A 22,261-nucleotide genomic window follows, 5' to 3' on the forward strand; every position below is an offset into this window, starting at 1 on the left:
ATATTTAATATTAATATTAATTAATATTAAATATTATTAATTATACAAAATATTTGTTTGTATATATGAAAATTATTTCTCTGATACATTATATCTGCCATTATTAAATTTCGTTTGTATACTATCATTTAAGATTGTTTCCAGAGTATACAACTGAATGCTAGAATTGCCACATCAGTCCATTTTAGAAACAAACAAATTGTAAAACTTTCAACTTGTAAGAATTTTTCTTACAAGTTGTAAGTTCGTGCAATTTTTCATAATTTTATATAATTTATAATTTTTTCCTTGTAATTTTTATTAAAATTTAATATTTTTGTTAATACACTCATTATTACTATTTTAATGCTTGATTTACATAACTTTATCAATGGCTCCTTTGATGGTCTCTATATTTCATCTGTTTCCCCAGATATTGGACTCTGGCTACGTTCTGTGATTTCTGTCGTCCCCAAAGAAGAAATTAATTCCTATCATCCGATTACATTAGCTCCAACAATGTTAAAATTATTTGAAACTTGTTTGCACAAAAATTATGTATTTTCCAATTACTTCCCATTTATGCCCTGTTCAACATTCAGGTTTAGACCACCATTCCATAACAAGTGGCACTTTATTTTATCAAACTTTGAACTTGAAACTCCCAACTTATGTAATATATATTAACATCGCAAAAACTTTTGATTCTGTTGTTCCAAACATCCTATTGGATAAATTATGTTCAGAATTTGAAATTGATAATAAAATACTAACCTGTATTAATAACTTTTTTTACATTGCTCTTGTCAAATAAAAATTTTCGATTTTTACTTTACACAGATTTCTGTGGATTGCTGATCAATGGAGATTTTACTCCATCGATCAGCAATCCACAGAAATCTCTACTTAGTAACTTATTGCTTATAGTCTACATTAATAAGTCCCATTCTTGAACTTCCTCCTCTTTTGTAAATACTTTCCGACTATTTCCCCCACACGCTGACAAGAAAACTTGCTAACACTTGTCACAACTTATTGTAAAGTGATGTTAATGAACTTATTTAAGAAACTTAATTTACAAACTAATACTAATGAAACCAAAATCATGATTTATACCCTGGTTCATTAGTTCATTGTTACAGAACTTTTTATATTGATGACTACATTTTAGATGTTGTTGATACTGTTCAGGATCTTGGCATTGTCTTTGATTCAAAGATTTTTTTTTAAACATAATATTGAACAATTAACAAAAATCTCAATCCATAGGGATTGAGATTTTTGTGCACTGAATCTCAATCCCTATGGATTGAGATTCAGTGCACAATTGGTGAGAAATTTCAAGTACACGTCGAGCTTTATTTTTTGCTAATGTACAAACCTTAACAGATTAGGCTTTACCTATATAGGCATCAGTCCCTGCTTCCACTCTGCATAAACTTCATTCAGTTGGCCAAAATCTACCTCTTTTTAAATAAGCTTGCAAACCTCCCTTCAACTAATTCTCCCAAGGTTACCCATGTGAACTTGGTTTTTCCTTGTTCTTTTACACAAATTAATTATTTTGACAGAATATATTCTTATAAATATTTTAATGGTCTCCTCCTCCCTTCTAAATTTTTTCTTTTATGGATTCCTTCTTTTACATCTAGAGATTCTATCTGTTTATATTCTTCATTTACCCATCGTAACGTTACACTTAAATCATTTTTCTAAGGTATCAAAAGACTGTTGTAACCATTGAAGATCTATTCTTCCTTGATTTTTTAAAATTTAAATCCAGTTATAAAAAAACTTCTTTACGACTATTTCCCCCACATTAAAATTTTTTTTATTTAAATTTTTTTAATATGTATGTTTTTATTAATTGTATTTTTAGTCCTATTTTTAACTTTATGGATTTTTTATTGGGGAATCAGTCATCATTGTCATTGTGACATTGCTGTGTCTTTTTGTAAATAAAATATAATAAATCAATGAGAACTATAAAATTAATTTAAAAAAAAGATCAAGTAGAAGCTAATCATTATAATTTTGCAAAATCAATATATTTCAATATATTTACGATCATCTAATTTTTTATAGAAATTTAAAATCATTGATTGAGTTTGGATGGTAAATATATTGAATAATCCATTTGAAATATATAATAAATATATTAAATAAATTGGAGAGCACAAAAAGAGACTTTTGGGATTTTTGCAGCAACATTTGAAATTTTTTGGGGGGGCAGAAAAAAAATACTTTTAAGGGACTTTCTTTTAAAAAAAAGGGACTAGTACTTTAAAAAGGAATGGAGTGACAGCCCTGTATTTATTAATTCATTATTAAATGACTGTCTAGGCTTAGCTGAATAATATAAAGCAATATTTCTCTTAAGAAACAATATACTGTAAGGTCTCGTTTTATGCGGTGGATACATTCTACAGAAAAGCGCATATAAAAAATTCACATAAAAAAGACTTTACTTGCCTTGAAAAAGTAGGGATACGTTCCGTAATTTTCTAAAATCGCATAAAACCAAAACAACGAGTTAAAATTAACTTAAAACCGCATAAAAAAGTTTGCAGAAATTAAAAGAAATAGGCTGCTTAATACTGCAACTTGAAATCAGCAAAATTTAAACTCGCTACTTATTATAAAAATGAACAAAACACCGCTAAAATAAAATTTAATTTCAAAACAATTACAGTTTATACCTTTCAATGCGAAACTCAGAATGATGTAATAGCGACTTGTCGATGGTAAGTATCATGTACAAGGGGAATCCCCGAATTGCAAAAGCTCACTCTAAAAACAAATCACTGACATCTGGATGTGAAGAGTTAATTAAAACCCCTTTAGTTCCTCACCCGAGCTAACTCGGGAAGGTTACATAGCGTTACATAAAACACGGTCCTTAAGGCCATTTTTGAAAATTTTTTTTTTTTGAATTTTTGGAATGTTTTTTAAGTCTCCAAATTTTTTAAAAATATTTAAAAATATACGGCCAGCTAGTGTTCACCCTACTTTAAACCCTTGTCCTCCCGCGATGTCTATGAGAATGCCCCTAGAAATCCAACTCTAGCTGTGTTCAAGGTCATCCAGATGTGTAAACAATGACTCATCGGTGTTAAATTTCACAGAAGGGCGAGACAAAGGAACTTAAACTTTGAAGCTTTTTCTTCAAAATTAACGCATTTCTTTCGTTTTTTTCAGTTTTAAGTATTTTTTTTTATGTTTAATTACATTTATATCAAAAATTGCTAGGAACTAAAGCGATTAAGGTAGATCTAGCTGTCCTTTACATCCATAAGCATTATATGTCAGCGAAACAAATGGAGTGAGCTTTGAGCGTTCCACGATTTTTGGAGACTGTCTATATGCAGGCTTCCTAAACAAGTATGTATGTTTGTCCAAGAAATTTTTGGATGAAATACAAACCGCACAACTTCATAATCACATAAAAATAATCCGCATAGAAAGAGACCTTACAGTACTTTCAATATCTGAATTCATTTTAGTCTATGTCTACATTTTTAAATTTTAATTTTGTTGGCATCACAATACTTTACTAAGTTAACAATCTGGCTGTCTTTATAAATTAGGAATATTTATTTAATGGCAAATACTTATTGAAAGCTTATAACTGGTTTAGAAAAATAATATTTTGAAATAAATTATGGCTGCAAATCAGGATTTACAGTCAATAGCACAGATGAAGTAAAGATCTAACAATGTATGTGATATGAATCTCCATTATTAGATCAATTTTTATATTTCTGCATACATTAGCTAATACAGTGGTACCTCAGGATACGAAATTAATCCGTTCCGAAACTGAGATCGTATCATGAAAATGTCGTAAGGTGGATCATTTTTTCCCATACGATTACATGTAAAACCAAATAATTCGTTCCAACGCGAAAAACATACTCAAATTAAAGCCAAGTAATACATTAAAAAAAATAACTGTAGTAAGAAAAACAAATGAAAAATGCGAACTAATGTAACGTCGTATGGTGAGTTTTTGTTCGTATCGTGGAGCAAAAATATGTTCGAATTTCATGTCGTATCCTGAAAATTTCGTATGCTGGGGCATTCGTAATCTGAGGTACCACTGTACATATGTAAATATTTATTTCAGATTAGTCCTATTAATACTTTATTCCAATGTAACTGTGTATGGAACCATGCTAGCAATTCTTCCATTTATAAAAAGTGAAAAATCAGAGAAAATGTAAAAACTTATTATACATTTTATAAGTTAAGTATTTACAGCAATAACTACAGCATGTAAGCATTCTGTAGTTGTGGCTTAAATTATGTTATGTAAGGAAAACATAAAATGTTTGTGATTTGATGAACATACTTTATATTTATTTTACTTATTGTGAAATAAGTATTTATATTTGCTCTATAAATCAAAAAGCTTTCTGTCACCATTATATTCTATAGTCTTTGATCAGATAATATTAATTCTAAATTTTGGGAGGACTTTGTCTTCAGATATTTATTAATTCTAAATATATAAAATGTTCAGCAAGTAATTTAGAATATTCAAAAATGATATGAGAAGTTGAATTACAAAGTTATAGAGTTAAAAAGATACAGTTAATCAGTTACTCAGTGCACAATCTCTCTGCAATCAACAAATTTATCACTAGTTAATGGATAAGCACTTTTCAAAAATACTTAAGTTGTCAAATATAATTAAAATTGTACATAAATAAATAGAGATGCATACCTGGTTCTCGAAACCAAAGCTTTCTTTCCTCTTCATCGTCATCTGCCCAAGCAGGTGTCAAACGAGGATGAATGTGTGACTGAGCAGCGACACGTATGTCAAAACCTGCAGCAATTCCTGCTAACATGGCACCGATATTGTATAACACTATATCAAACATGTGTTGATGTAGTGTCACTGATTTTAAAGATGCAGAATCACTATTTACACCTGCTCCATTAAAAAAACTATGTCTGGGTGAGCCCGTACTATCTGGCCATTCATCTGCACCTATTAAATAATACAAATTTAATAATTAATTATGTTATTACACTTTTGTATCATTTATATTTGCGATTTAAACAAATAAGTGTGCAACAAAAAGTAAGGATTCAGGCATTCAGCTACAGAAAGTGCATTTCTGAACGTGAAACAAAGTAATTTTTCAAAGCAAATCTCAATATGTATACATTATACTTACTCAAATCTAGAAATAATTTCATTGGAGTCATTATATCCATCATGTTTATATCATGTTTTACACTGCTGTGATCCATTCCTAAATATCTAAATCCTGCATGATATAAACATGATATTAGGATTTTTCATAATTTCATAAATGAAATTATGAAAAATCATTTTATATTACCTTAAATTTATGCACTTGTAAAATAAATACAGTATAACTTACTTCTTACAAGCATACACACTCCATTAGAGTATAAAACTAAATTTTGGAATGGTAAAAAAAATATTACAAGCCAAAATTCTTAATATGATTATCTATCTACACAAGAGTACAGTCAAACCTCAGTTTTTGATATTAGTCGGTTCCTAAAATTTGTTCTAAAACCAAAATAAATTTTCCCATAAGAAACAATACAAAATGGATTAATCCATTCCTGACTTCCAAAATAAAGCCTTTTTTTTTACCTTTTTAGCTGTACTCATTACCTTTCTAAAAGTTGTTCATTAAAAGTTCTTGCATTTAATTAATACTGTTAAATATAATGCCAAGTGCCAATTGTGTACTAATAAAAAATAACAGAAAAAATTATATTTAATAATAAATTTTNGATAGATGTGTTTTTCGTTAATCAAAACAACACGTAGAAGATATATATATATATTTTTTTTTTCACAATAACTGAAGAGAAAAATTTTGCTCCGATGTAAAACAGTATTTTTACTTTTTCTCAATCCCATTAAGGATTAATTCTTGAATGCCAATTATATTAATGATTTTTATTAATTAATTTCATTTAAATTCAACTGTGGCACCCACTGAAAAACGGTAGTAGTACTTTCCCACAAGTGTGTTGAAATCTAATTTAAACAGCATCATCATCGATGATTCGTGTAATGATATCTAATGATGCAATCTCAGTGCTACTAACTTCTGAATCAGTGGTCAGTGATTGGTCGAGCCGTCAACTTTCTTTATCATAGGAAGTTGACAATCTATATCTCTAATCTGTGGCAGGCCTTGCCAAGTAACTTGTTTGGCAACTGGTGCAATTATGAGTTTGAAATTCTGTTAGTGAACCAATTTGTTAGAGAAGTGAATCACTTGAAAACCAAGGCTTGACTGTGTGATAAATTTAATAAAGTAAAACTGATAAAAAAATCCATTTAGAACCAATAAAAAAATTTGACTCTTCAGATAAATATCATTTATCCTTCTTCCATCAACCCAAATTGTCTAAAAATATTCTTACTTTTTACATTTTGTTTATTAGAATAACTTATGTGACATCACCCTGTATTTAACATTAAAACATATTTTTAATCCAAGTCTAAGTACACTACAGAAGTAATTTTTGTGAAAAATACATTAAAAACTAATAATTCATATCATTATGATTTACATTTTTAAACAGTTTCTATGTTCATATTTATTTACCATCATTGAAAGACATAAAATGAAATCTTCAACAATTAAACCAAACTTTCACATTAGCAGAGGAACAAAACATATATTTTTCATCATTAAATTAAAGTATAAAATCCACTAGATATAATATATATGAACTTCACACTAACGTGCTCTTATAGATAGGGCAAAATTGGCACTATATTTCACAAAATATCTAAAATAATTTCATGGTATCAGAAACTTTTTTTTATTTTGGAGTTTTACTTTTAATAATGGTTACCACAGAGATATCACTGAATTGTTTACATTTACATTTCTTCACTTTTCTCACCAAGTTTGTTGTTGCTATTTTAACTCTGGTTGCTAGCTTCATTTTTCCGAGCCTCTACTTCAGACTTGCAAGTATCACTACTAGTATTGAAATCTGTCTGCATCACCCTTGTCATCAATATCTCTAAGTATATCATTTAACAAATTTTTTGGCTGTTGTAGCCTCTTGATCATCAGTGTATCCAATGGGTTGGAGTTAAATTTAAAACAAAAAACAAGACATTTTCCAACACTACTCCAGAAATACAAATTTAATATATTTTGTAAGTACCATATATGTAACAACAGTTACTACATTTTCCTAAATTACTCCATTTACTACACCTATATTTAGGTAATAGGCTGTACAGATAAATGACAGGATCTCTTTACCACATAAATAAAATCACAAGATCTGACCATTGACACAGCAGTAAGCAAAACAAACTGGAAACACATAAGCAAAGAGAGCTTGATCTTATATGCAAGTAATGCTCTTATTTGCACATAAATGTGGTCTATTGTTATTAATATCAAATAAATAAATTATATATTATGACATCGTCACAATGCTGGACTGCAATTTTTAATCATACTCTTAATTTATTCAATTTAAAATATATATTCTTCATCTCAAATATGAAGTGTCTTATCCCTGTACATCATACTTTTCCTGGTAACAACAGAGTCATTTTGGTCATCTATGTAACTTCATTCAGGGGAAAATTTTTGAATTGAATTCACATGACTTCTGGTCTAGACCAGAAGTCCATGTATAGTTAATTGGGGACTCCTGCACCTAAGCTTTCCATTTCTGGTCTTGAATTTAATTTAACATCATTCTCAAGATTAAGGAAAAACAGACAGATAGACATAATAGACATAACAGATAATAGATATAATCTATTAAAATCAAAATTAATCTTTATAATATATGATTTCCTTGAAATATCTAAATTACTTTTGGTTTTCATTTAGGTTCATTCATTTACTTTGCATTTTATGTTATATTAAGTTTTGTATAAAACCCAAATAAAATTAATGAAAAAAATTCAGGTTGTTTTCAACAGATTACTGTAAAAGTAGTCTTGCAAAATACACATAATAATATTACCATTCATATATTAATGTACAAATAAGTCATTAAATAAAAATAAAAGAATATTTTGATATATTTTTTCCTCATTCTCTCACTCCTTTATGAGTACTAAAGGGACCTTTTTTAATCATATTCATTATGGATTCAGCCAGGCCCGCTATGGGAGAAGCAGAGTGATGAGGGTCCGGGGCCTCAATATCTGTGACAAACGGCCCGTGAAAATTCCTAGAATTGCTTGTCCTGTTTCAATCCCTGGTCTCTTGAAACAGTAGGCTTACAGTTTAACCATCTTTGGCTTTAAATTAAAATAAAACTACTTTATAATTTAAAAAAAAAAAAATTTTTTTAATATTAATATATGAATGGCATTGATATATGGATTTCCAAAGTCTGTTTAATTTCACAAGTTCTAAAAGTTAAATTTATTTTTAAGTTAAAATCATAAAAAATTTTAATATTTTCAAAAACATTTTTTTAAACTTTTATATTTCAAAAATAGTAATTAAATAAATTTTTAATTTCTAAATAATTTCTTATACATAAATATGTAACTATAGTTAATCTATACTAATATTATAAAGAGGTAATGTTTGTAAGTTTGGATGTAGTGAGTAATCTCCAAAACTACTCATCCGATTTCAAAAATTCTTTCACCAATATTTAGAATGGAACTTCAGAGTGGACATAGGCTGTATATTATTCCGTTAAACATTCATATAAATTAAAAGATATCATCTAGGTTAAGGCTTTTATGTCCAACAGATGGCGCTACGAGTACGATGACCCAAGTTTGCTTTTCTGTGAGGATGAACCAAAGCAGATCATCTTCTATCTATCTATATAAATAAAAATGTAATGTTCATTTCTTCCTACCAATTTTTTTGAAATTTTGACACTACATTGTATTCGAATACGCATGTGTTTTTATATAATATACATGTCGAAATTTCACCCACTGGGGGAGATGGTTAGGATTAAGGCTTACCGTAAAGAACTTTGCTTCTATTATACTATTTTAGATGCGGTTTTTTTCGTTTTTGATTCAGTTTTAGTAGGGTACGTCAACATATACACTAAAAAGGGATTTTTCGATATTCCCCCCGCGGGGGAGAAGGACAGGATTAAGTCTTGCCGTGAAGAACTTGGTTTCTATTATACTATTTTAAATGTGATATTTTGCATTTTTGATTGAATTTTAATAGGGTACGTCAAGAGAATGTACAGTAAGAAAGGATTTTTCAAAAAATTCCCCCATGGGGAAAGTCTTATACATTTATAATAGATACATTTTGAGCCACAACAACACGTGGCAGGGTCTGCTAGTAACATTTATAACCAACCAATAATTAATTTAAATATTAAATAACAGCTGATTTTACAGGGCAATTTTAAGACTAATTAATTATTAAAGAATTAAGAATTTGGCTAGAGATAGGAAGTCCCCATCTCCTGTTAAATTTAATAATTAGAAAGAAATTAATTTAAATTTAGAATATTCTGGAAGAAGAGATCATGTCAGAGAGAACTGAAACCCACAACTCCCACTTAGCATGCAGGTGTGTTGCCAATTATGCAATCTGGACCTCTCTCTAATCTTCACTTCCAGACCAATTCTAAATTTACATTAACTTATTTCTAATTATTAAATTTAATGCAAGACGATAACTTTGTCGCCTACCTCTAGCCAAATTGCTTACTTCGTTAATACAGTGAGTGATCGGTTAATGAACATAATCCGTTATCTGAATTATTCGTTAACCAATAATCGATTTACCATAGGAATTTATGGAAATTTGATTACTTTGTTCCGGAGACTCCAAAAAATAAAAAATATATACTTTTTTACTATGTTTATTTATATATAATAGTAAAAAGACATATACAGGGTGTCCACCATGAACCTGACACATTTGAAACTGTTGTAAAAAATCTACCACTCCGGAAGGATATAAAGTAATGCACATTTTATGATAAAAAACTCAAAAAGGTTCATTAAAAAAATCAGTGCGTCTCTACATGAGCTCCTTTGTTGCACATAGAACATCGAGGCTATACTCCATTTCCTGCCAGGTTCTTTCAAGAATCTCAGACATGACAGCAGCAACAGCATCGTGAATGCACACACAAAGATGTTGAAGGTCATGAATTTTGACACCAGTGTTAACCTTGTCCTTGACAAAGCCCCAAAAGAAAAAGTCTAAGGGCGTAATATCCAGTTATCGAGAAGGCCACGATATGGTTCTCTGCGCTCAATCCAAGTGTCGTTTCCATAACTTGAGAGTGTTCCTTGAGGGTGGCACCGTGCCAAACACACGACAAAAGTTCCGTTGCACTTGAATCATGAAATTTGTGTCAGTGTACCACCACACAGCTTGCGCCCGCTCTTGTGGAGAAGCCATTTTGCATTTGACTACTGCCACACCACCTACAGTCACTTTGGATGGTTTTCAAAATTACCAACACAACTTTCTCAGTTTCTCCACCTAATGGAATGCACAACATCTGATTACTACCTTGAACTTCAATATGGCAGTCAAAACAAATGTGTCAGGTTCATGGTGGACAGCCTGTATATGCAGTCTTGCATTTTTATTAGCCGTGTTTTTTTCTGTTTGTAGGGGTTAAAGAATCTGTCCAATGTCAATTGCTTTTCTCTTTTCTTCAGAATTTTTCAGAAGTAATTAATAGTATTGTAATTGTAGAGACCCCCAACCCGTTAACCCTATTCTGGTTTGGATGCCACTTGGATGATCATTGTTCTGACATACTCCCACTTCTTCAAAAGATCTTTAGTAGCAGATGTCAACATTGGTCCTCTTTCATCTTCCTCTTTTTCAAAAGAAAACACATCTCGCTGAGTTTCTTGGTATTCTTCATTTAAGAGTTCTTGGAGTTCTTCTGTCGTCAGATCAGTTTCAGGTTCCATTATGAGCTCTAAAATGCTCTTTATTTCTCAGATGTAATTTTCATTACTCCATTAGCAGCTTGAGACTTCTTAATATATCTTTCATAGCTAAGACTGTGCCTACTGTAGACCTGTTCAAGCCATACTGCCTAGCAACATCAGACATCTGCCCACTCTCTATCTTGGCTATTATCTCTTGCTTGGTTTCTAAAGTGAGCACAGTTCTTAACATTCCACTCTTTTTAGGCTTCATAATAATATCAATGTCTTTTTGAAATAAAAAGTTCAGAAAAGCACTCACAAAAATTCAGTGAACAGAAATCAACTAGTGCAGGAAAGAATTATGTAAATGTGAGGCCCAAATGAAATTCAAAATTCTGGTGTTAAACCATTAATGAATATCCAATAGGACAGTTAAACTCTCACCTTTAGAAAATAGAAACCGATGCAAAACTTAATGAGTGCCCAACAGTCTTGCAAAGACTATAAAAAATTATATGTCAGAAAGGTAAACAATAAGCTGGAATTACAATGGAGAGTTTCAGAATTTGGAGAAATATTATACTATCCAATTGGTATCGGGTTGAGTGTCATTGTTGATGTCTCCCGCGCTCTGAAAGGTTTTGAATTGTTACCTGAAGACAAGAGAAAATTAATCAGTATTCGTTATTTTCCGTCGCTTCTTTTTATGTTTGTTCAGTAAAGTTTTCATTATCCGAACATGTGTACGTTGTCTGATCATAAAAATCTTTCGTGAAAGTATTCGCTATCCGATTTGTTCACTATACGAACTGTTTGTTAACCAATCACCCACTATAATTAATTAGCCTTAAAGTAGCCCAATAAAGATACCACCATTCATTTGACATTTAAGTAATTATGGTTGTTGTATTTATTCTTATGAAAACAATATATCATTAATTAACTAAGAATATTTATAGAATATAAATTAATTCTTGTTTAATCTTCAGTATACCTAATGTTTCCATTATTATGTTTATATTAAAAGAAAATTCTTCAAAGACAAGCAACTATAATACTTATGAAATGTAAAATTATGTATAATATACAGTATAGAGATTTGCAGAAGTTATAAACCTAATTTCATTTATAAATTATGTAAAGCATATAAAATATTTTGTTGTAAATTATCATTTCAAACTATTTTTCACTAATTTAATAAATTTTCTTCACTTAAGTATCAATTATTTTGCTATTCAAGCAGAATAATTAATTCTGCAGAATATTTTATTAAAACAAATATTTTTGGCTGACTTTATCGACCATCTTCAGGTTCTGACTTCAGAACAAATTAAATGAATTGTTTATTTAATTTATGTTCAGAAATTATAACCTGAATTGTAATTGGACTTGGTTCTTGAATTATAATAGCAACTGACTCCAGTATGTACAATTGTAAGCTTAACACTTATAATACCAAATTGTATAAATATGCTTATAAATAATAATTTCTATTGTTTATTTTCAAATTGTATAATCATGTATATATTAACTTTTAATCAATTAGCTTTGAAATAATTGGCATTCATATTCAGTAAAATTAATTGAAAAGTTAGGATTATCACAATACTAATGATTATCATGATCAAGACAGTATGTATTGCCAGTACTTTTGTTAATTAATATATATTCATGCTGAATTTTTAAGTTTTAACATAAATTTCTTATTTGAATATGCACAGAATTAACACAAAATATGCATTCTGTTGCCAGTAAGGAAGATAAGATGTTGTTTCCCGTATTTAGAACACATCATTGGGTTTAGCCAGTTTATTTAGGAAATATGAATATTCTCTTCCCATTAAACCACAAGCATCTTTATGTAGGATGTTATTTAATAACAGAGATCACTATTCTTTGCTGGAAAAGTTTGGTATTTATAAAATTCCCATTATATGTGATCCAAAACTCTAATCTTTTCTACATAGGGCCACACCTAGAAAGCTAGTTAATGGGTACACAGGGAAGATATTTTGCATGTGAGGTAGCAGGGAATTGGTTAAAAAAAGTGCTTGATTTTAATTGTAAACATATGTGGTCAGATGCAGTTTGCTCCATCAGTGCAATAATTAAAATAATAATAAATTGATGTTTTATTCTCTTTCCCCTCCCCCACAAAAAATAGGTTTTTTGCTAAGATAATTGCAACATCTTTATCCATCACTGATTTATTCTCCTTTATTTCCAACAAATAGCATACAAATGAAGTGTGGCAAATACGAACAGTGGAATTCACACGGAAGTCAAATGATTTATATGTTAGCTCAGCATGGTGAAACTATTTATGTGGATACCTAGCTTTACAGAATTTAGTTTATTAATTTTCATCATCAATTTAAATAACTTACATTGGGTGATCAAACAAAAGTAGAACTCATAAACTTGACAATGCTATAAATCAGATTTGTCATCATCACGAACCAGTCAAGTTTGTTGTAAATTCCTCATACTTCTTGCAAGTTTTACTTTCATTTGGTCACCAACAAACTCACATTTAATCTAAAATAACAATAAACTATTCAGAATTATTCTTTCTGGTAATTTTATGGATCCTTTCATCAGAAACTACTTTGCAAACAAACATTCAAAACTTTTGCTTCTGCAAGAAATCAGCTTAATTCATCAATATTTATATTTGAAAAAGATCCTACTTTTACTATTATTCTCAGACCAAAAAATTACTGAGAAATAATTCTTTCCTTAAAAAAGCAATTAAATAAATTTTAGAATTAAAACAAATGAATTTCAATAACCATAATAATATTAAAATTTTAATTTACTTTCTAATAATGTAACTAAATAAATAAGAATGAAAATGTATATAACACTTAACTAAATCAAGTTATTTTTGGAAAACCATGGGAAAAAACTATTGGGACGTCCCTAATTTGTAAGAATGGATTATTCCCAAAAAATATGTACACCACCAAATGCAAATATCTTTTTCAAGATTCATCAGTGGAAAATGAATCAAACTTGCACTTCATGCCTTGAGTCCAGTTTGTTTGAGATCATATAATTGAGTGCCATTTTTATAAACTTGTGCTATTGGTGAAAAGTTGTGGCTCCCAAAATAAAGTGTAATGAACATTATCAAGCAATGCAGGTAAAAGGGACAAACAAGCAAAAAACAGACCTACCTCAATGACTCTAGCATGTTGAAAAGTGTTGTAAAAGAAAGCCACATGAAAAGTGCAGAGACCTTCACTCAGAAGTTTAATTCCTCAACTAGACTGACAGTATGCAACAGAACTCTGCTTACAGAGTTGCACAAGTTGGATTACATTTACAGAGCTTAGTTGCTTTTAAGCTGAAAATAACATCAGGGAATGCAAAACATCTTTTGCAATAGTGGTACATGGATCACTATAACTGGATTACAGAGCAGTGGAGGCAGATTGTACAAAGCAATGAATCCTGTTATTTAGTTTGCCAGTTTGGTGGCTGTGTTTGGATATGGTGGATGCCAAGTGATCTCATCCTGTTTTCTGTGTCATGCTTACTAAGAAATTTAGTAGAAGAATCCTACTGGTTTGCTGTTGACCTCCTCACTGTTGTGATTACAGCAATGTATCACAACATATTCACAACATATTGGCCAATTCCCTGCTTATGACAATGAGGTAGTTCTTTGGTAAATGTCTTTAAATCTTTCAACAGGATAATTTCTTACTTGTTCTATGTTTAAATTTTAAAATTTTCTTTTTGCTATATTGTAGAACATTAATGATTGTTAACCATGAATTTTTTATCTATCATAAATCTTCATGATTATTGGCCATAGTTCTTATTTATCATAATTTCAAAGATTCAACAATACAATACATTTATATTTGTCCTACATTTGAAGAGTAATTTTGAAACTTAAGTGAATTTTATTATGGTTAATTTCTAGTTACCCTTGCTAGTTACATAAATATGTGAGATTTTCTTTTGCTTCATGATAAAACAATTATTTTTATTTAAAAAATCTAAATTAATTACTAGATTTATATCCATATTAATGTAAATTAATTAATAATTAGCTACAAATAAATTCATATAACATAAAAATGGCTTTAATAAACAATATTTTTAGTAAAAAGAAAAGAGGAAAAAGCATCTTTATTTATCTTCATTTAATTTCAGAATAACTGCAATTAAATGAAGATAAATATAGATAAAATTTTCCTTACTGGGCAATAAATAGGATTTATCAACTAATAATAATTATAAATAACATAAATAAAATCTCATATAATCTTAATCAAGCTAAAAATCACTGTTATAACCAAACTTGTCACTAATAAATTATTAATCAGTTTCTTCATAAATTTATAAAACTATGTGACATTTAAAGATGATGACATATAGTTCTTAAAAAAATTCAAATCATATATTGTACTTGTATCAATTCAATGTGCATGCAGAGCACAGTCCTATCTTAATTTTCAATTGATGAAAATCATATCAATTAAAAATTACATGAACGACAGTAATAAATAAGTTTTCATGACACTGTTCAAAAATAATACTGTCAAATGAGTATTTTGAATAATAAATTATACCTAAGCTTAAACTGTTTGAAGCTGTAAGCTTAAATATAATTTAAGTATTCTGTGAGAAGCATATGGCATACAAGTTGCTATTTCAGTAACCCTGGCCCAAATAAATTAGATAAATTATACAGAAGTAAAATTTTAAAAATTTTAATTTATTTGACTAAAAAAAATAATGGATGGTATGCATAATAATTAAGTATTTTTCCTGACAGAAAATAAAAGTTTCATATACATGCAACAAAGTAAACTGAAACTTCACTCAGTTTTGAATATAACAAAATAAAGAAATTTTCTTCTTCTTATGCATGTCATCCAATGATGTTGCTCAATTTTTGCTTTTATGTGAATAAATAAATTATGTGCAGTTGTTAAAAGTATACACAAAAAAGTTTTGTCATAATTGTTGAAATAGAAAAAAGCAATAAACTAACATATTATTTTTTATTAATTTTTTTATTTTTTTAAACGTAAGCTATATTCTGTTAATATAATCTTTCAACTCAATTCATTCAAAATTGCAATAGTTAATCATTCAATAATTTTTATTAAATACTATATATTTAAAATAATTAATGCAAAACTTTTTTATGCATTTAATATCAATTTAAATTCTTTCATTGTGATTTCAATCAGAAACTTGCTATTTAAAAAAATAATCAAAATAAAGAAAAGTTAAATAAACATAAATAATATAATAAATTAATAGAACAGTACCATTTTCAGTGACTCTAAAATTTCATGTAATCAAATGGTTTTCAATGATCATTCTTTCACAACTTTCATTTAAAAATTTATAATTAATTAGTTTTTAGATTGTAATCAATCTTAACTTGCAGAAGTTAAAATTTGCAAAGATTATAAGTGTATCTTCATTCAAAATGATTCTGTAATGACAGCAATTGGTTCTAGATAAGTTTTTGAATATAATTGATAATTTTCTGTTCTAAAGACTGCCACTATTACATAATTTGTGTTTATCTTTAATTTTAAAAATTAATAAATGTAATAAGTATACTGTATATTTCACTATGTACTGTTTACATATACGATAGAAGTTTGTTAATCTGGCACCATTGAGACCAAAGTGGTGCTGGATCACTAGACATTTTGTGTTTTCATATAATTCAATAAGTTATATGTGATCCATACATTGCAGTATGTTTTGTGCCAGCATTTGCTGCTGTAATCAGTCTAAAGATAATACAGTGCATGACTATTCTGTGTTAAGATTGAAAAATCTGCAAAAATGTTAATGAACACATTATTGCATAAGCTCAATATTCATGAGGATTCACGTGCATGAAATATTTATTTTTCAGACATGTACTATATATATTTACTCATAGTGTGAGAAACTTGTTTTTATTTGAACTCTCCTCACATTGGCTTGTGGAAAAGAAAATTCATCAGTCATATATGTTACTGAACACAAAACATGAACTAGTATGTTAACTCTAATAAAGCAATGTTTGCTCTGCACAATCAAATGAGAGTATATATAGTTTATTGAATTATATTGCATTGGCATTTAACTATTCTTGAGACAACATTGATGGAATTGTTTTATTTGTCAGAACTGGATCATTGCTGTCATCTTCGGACTCCACAAGACAGTGTCCTGACTCTTTGATTTTGCACCCTTTCAAATGTATGCAATGTGTAATTGTTTGTAGCTTTCTGCTTCTTTTGCATAGTGAATCTTTAGCACACCAGATCATCATCAGATAATTCTGGATTGTTGGCTACTTTTTACAGTGTGATAATTTGGAATGTCTAATAATCTAAATTCTGGATTAACAAACTTCTACTGTAATACAGTGTCTAGATGTATGTATCTGTCTAAATAACTATTAAATTAATTTTGAAAATCTATGTTGTTTTAAAATTTCAAATATGTTTAATTTTTAATGTACAGAATGTCTCTAATTAAAGTTCATGTATCAGAATACATAAACTTTTGAATGAGCAGTCTACAGCAAAAACTGCTAAATGGAATTGCACAAAATGTTCAATATGTCTTAATGAGGCCATGGAAATGAAATTCATAGCAAAAAAATTTAATTCAAAAAATCACCACCAGAGGCATTTTGTGGCCACATTTCCAGCTGATTAGTGCAATTAACTTGTAAAATTGTTGCATTTGGACTAGAGAAAAACCCCTTGCACCTGAAAGTTCCTTTATATTCCTCAAAAGTAACAGTTTGGTGTAGTTTTTCCTTATTGTTCATTCATTATTGGACTGATTTGGTTTGATGAGTTCAGGCCCACAATTTCATTACAAGTTGTGTTACCAGCCAGCAATATGAATTGTTATTGACCAATACCATGATTTCAGCACTTTGTCAATATCTTGAATCAACAGTGTCCATGCAAAATGGCACCTGTTCAGAGCAAATTGCATTAAACAAGTACTTAGAAATCATATTTCTTATAAATGCATCATCAGCCAGCACTTCTCAACTGCTTAGCCTATACCCTCACTAGAACTGAATTCATGCTAAACAATTTAAGGGAGACATTGCAGTCAACAGTCAAACATGCTATTCCAAAATTTCAGATGGTAGTAAGTAATGGCAGTCAACATACCAAACATGTTTTGAACCAACCAACCAACATCACTGTATTGCACTGTAATGCCAAAATAAAATTTTAAATTATCCACTTGTGATTTTTGAACTAATGTTTTTTGTAGTGAATTTCCTTCTCAAGGTTCCATTAATCCTTCTTTTGGTATCACTGAGACAAAATTCCCTGAAAAATGCATTTTGGGTTTTTACAAAATAATCTCTCTTCTGTTGTCTATCAAGATATCATTTGAATTAGAAATACAATAATTATATCAAATGACATACCTTTCTACTCATTAATGCCTATTTAAAAAAGTTAACATCTGAATAATACTTCTATGTACAATATGTTGAAAACACACAATACAAATTTAATATGGTTACATCATTTTTCTTTTACATTTTTATCCTTTTTTACCAATCTCTGATAATACCTTTACATCATTTATTAAATCATACCTTTACATTTTAATCTAGAATTTCCTGACAAACTGAGTGATTGCTGCTCACATTCCACTTATACACTGATATCTAATTTACATATCAATACTGCAATTACATGCATTTCATCAATTTTACAAACAAATTATAATTTATTGTTCAATATAAAGATTAAGAGACAAAATTTATATTATTTTCTGGTGATATTTGGAGATGAGCAATCACTAGCTTGATCTAATCTGCATAATTTTGGTTGAGGAATTTAATTTTTTCCTTTTAATGTTGCCACAAAAGTTAAGCAATGAGTTGTTTAACTTTTCTGACAGCATTTGGTGGTACCATCTGTTATCATATGTTATTAAAAACTTTTTATATTTTTAACTATAATAAGATGCCAAAAAAATTAATTTTCAGGGTAGGGATGGGTTTTATAAAAACTTATAAATGCTAATATCAAGTAAAATCGTCATTAAGTTCGACCCTACTGCAGATATACACAACCCCCTTTATCTCCCTACCCCCCTCAATCTTTAACCACAAAAATTTAATAGCATCAATCCCCCTAATACACAAACCACGTTGCAAAATTTCAGAAATTTTTGAGAAAAAGCACAGGTGTTATAAAGCTTCAAAGAGGGTGAACAAAATCGTGCCCCCACACAAAAAGAAATTACCCGAATGTTTTTGCATTTCTCAACATTTCAAGGTGTCCCAGGTTCAAAAATGAACAAATCTTGGGGAATCATTTTTTTGACTGATCACAATACTTTCCCTCTGCTATTACAGCCTGGAAAGTAATAGAATCAAAAAAGGTTTGTCATTTGATATTGTAAATTAATTTGGATATATCTTGATGTGCAACTGAAGAAGGGTTATTTTGTAAAAACCTTAAATGCATTTCACATGAAATTTTGTAACGCACATGTCAAAAGAAAGTTTAAATAAAATAGAAGTTTGTGCAAGTCTAGTGTCTGTTTTGTAAAATTGCAATGCAATTATTGGATAATGTACACTATAGTCTATCACTGAATTTGTCAAAAATGTATTCTACATTAGCTTAAAATTTGGTAATAAAAAAAAATTTACTATCCATAAAAAAATTGTAATAGCCTCTAATGTAAAAACATGCATTTTATAATTTATTAACCTTTTGATATAAACTTTATTTTTTAATAATTATCAAATAGAAAACAATTTTAAAAAATAATTATTACTGTATGTTTCCAAATATTATATTTCATCTAATTTATTAATCTTTATTGATAATATAAAAGTAATAAATTTTAGTTTTTTTAATTTATTTAATAATATCATATAGTAAAAATTAATCATTCCTAAGAAATTTTGACAAACATCCAAGAATATTAATAATTTAAAATATTTCTATTAACAACAAAAATTCAAATATTTAACTGTAAGTAATACATAATTTTAAGTTGATTACAGTTAAATTTTGGACTACATTCCAGGCAAAATTTCTATAATTAATTTATAACATTTAGATTTATAACATAAATTTAATTTAGAAAATTTAGCAGTTTGTGATTGTTTATTTGGTTTACAGTTTCAATTTTTAATATCTCTTATGTATTAAAATTTTAGAATAAAGGCCTATATTCATAAATAGATAACTCCAAAATGAAAATTCATAAACTAACTATTGATTTATTTGAATTTTATCATTCTCATTCTTTGATTATATTTGCTAGCTACATGGTACTTAAATAATATCAAAATTAAAAAAATAATTTAAGAAATTAACAAAATAAAAATTAAACAAAACAAAACAAAATTAAACAAAACTAACCAAGTTCTGATAAAGCACCAATATTTGATACACCTCCAAGAGTTAAAGAAACCCGTTGTGATTTCTCTAAATTTGGAGCACTTTTGGACCATCGTTTATTACCATCAAATAACATCCTATGCCTGCAATGACCATGCTCTTTTTGATGAACAGTACTAGGACCCCAAGTTTTTCCTTTAATGCTGTCAGTTGGCACTAAAAAATATATAAATATATCATTGCAATATTTACTTACAATATTTATACTTTTACTTATGATAAATTATCTAAACTAAATGTCAGTTTTATCTGATAAATAAAAAATATTAATTAGTAAAAGTGTATATATTTATAAAGCATACTATATTATTTACCACCAGAGGCATTTTGTGGCCACATTTCCAGCTGATTAGTGCAATTAACTTGTAAAATTGTTGCATTTGGACTAGAGAAAAACCCCTTGCACCTGAAAGTTCCTTTATATTCCTCAAAAGTAACAGTTTGGTGTAGTTTTTCCTTATTGTTCATTCATTATTGGACTGATTTGGTTTGATGAGTTCAGGCCCACAATTTCATTACAAGTTGTGTTACCAGCCAGCAATATGAAAAATATAGATAAAATTTTCCTTACTGGGCAATAAATAGGATTTATCAACTAATAATAATTATAAATAACATAAATAAAATCTCATATAATCTTAATCAAGCTAAAAATCACTGTTATAACCAAACTTGTCACTAATAAATTATTAATCAGTTTCTTCATAAATTTATAAAACTATGTGACATTTAAAGATGATGACATATAGTTCTTAAAAAAATTCAAATCATATATTGTACTTGTATCAATTCAATGTGCATGCAGAGCACAGTCCTATCTTAATTTTCAATTGATGAAAATCATATCAATTAAAAATTACATGAACGACAGTAATAAATAAGTTTTCATGACACTGTTCAAAAATAATACTGTCAAATGAGTATTTTGAATAATAAATTATACCTAAGCTTAAACTGTTTGAAGCTGTAAGCTTAAATATAATTTAAGTATTCTGTGAGAAGCATATGGCATACAAGTTGCTATTTCAGTAACCCTGGCCCAAATAAATTAGATAAATTATACAGAAGTAAAATTTTAAAAATTTTAATTTATTTGACTAAAAAAAATAATGGATGGTATGCATAATAATTAAGTATTTTTCCTGACAGAAAATAAAAGTTTCATATACATGCAACAAAGTAAACTGAAACTTCACTCAGTTTTGAATATAACAAAATAAAGAAATTTTCTTCTTCTTATGCATGTCATCCAATGATGTTGCTCAATTTTTGCTTTTATGTGAATAAATAAATTATGTGCAGTTGTTAAAAGTATACACAAAAAAGTTTTGTCATAATTGTTGAAATAGAAAAAAGCAATAAACTAACATATTATTTTTTATTAATTTTTTTATTTTTTTAAACGTAAGCTATATTCTGTTAATATAATCTTTCAACTCAATTCATTCAAAATTGCAATAGTTAATCATTCAATAATTTTTATTAAATACTATATATTTAAAATAATTAATGCAAAACTTTTTTATGCATTTAATATCAATTTAAATTCTTTCATTGTGATTTCAATCAGAAACTTGCTATTTAAAAAAATAATCAAAATAAAGAAAAGTTAAATAAACATAAATAATATAATAAATTAATAGAACAGTACCATTTTCAGTGACTCTAAAATTTCATGTAATCAAATGGTTTTCAATGATCATTCTTTCACAACTTTCATTTAAAAATTTATAATTAATTAGTTTTTAGATTGTAATCAATCTTAACTTGCAGAAGTTAAAATTTGCAAAGATTATAAGTGTATCTTCATTCAAAATGATTCTGTAATGACAGCAATTGGTTCTAGATAAGTTTTTGAATATAATTGATAATTTTCTGTTCTAAAGACTGCCACTATTACATAATTTGTGTTTATCTTTAATTTTAAAAATTAATAAATGTAATAAGTATACTGTATATTTCACTATGTACT

General features: G+C 28.4%; 1 protein-coding gene across 1 annotated transcript in view; it reads right to left on the bottom strand.

The window, feature by feature from the left end:
* Window positions 1-3,990: 3,990 nt before the first annotated feature.
* Window positions 3,991-22,261, bottom strand: part of LOC111626678 (mitogen-activated protein kinase kinase kinase 9-like) — a 98,288-nt gene continuing 80,017 nt past the window's right edge. Inside the window, exon 7 of the mRNA XM_023370156.1 lies at window positions 3,991-4,975. Within this exon, the coding sequence (XP_023225924.1) occupies window positions 4,662-4,975 (314 nt within the window). The 3' untranslated portion in view covers window positions 3,991-4,661. The remainder of the gene's footprint in view (window positions 4,976-22,261) is intronic.

Source organism: Centruroides sculpturatus, unplaced genomic scaffold (genome assembly GCF_000671375.1).
Source record: "Centruroides sculpturatus isolate CEXI.00-Female unplaced genomic scaffold, Cexi_2.0 scaffold451, whole genome shotgun sequence".
NCBI lineage: Eukaryota > Metazoa > Arthropoda > Arachnida > Scorpiones > Buthidae > Centruroides > Centruroides sculpturatus.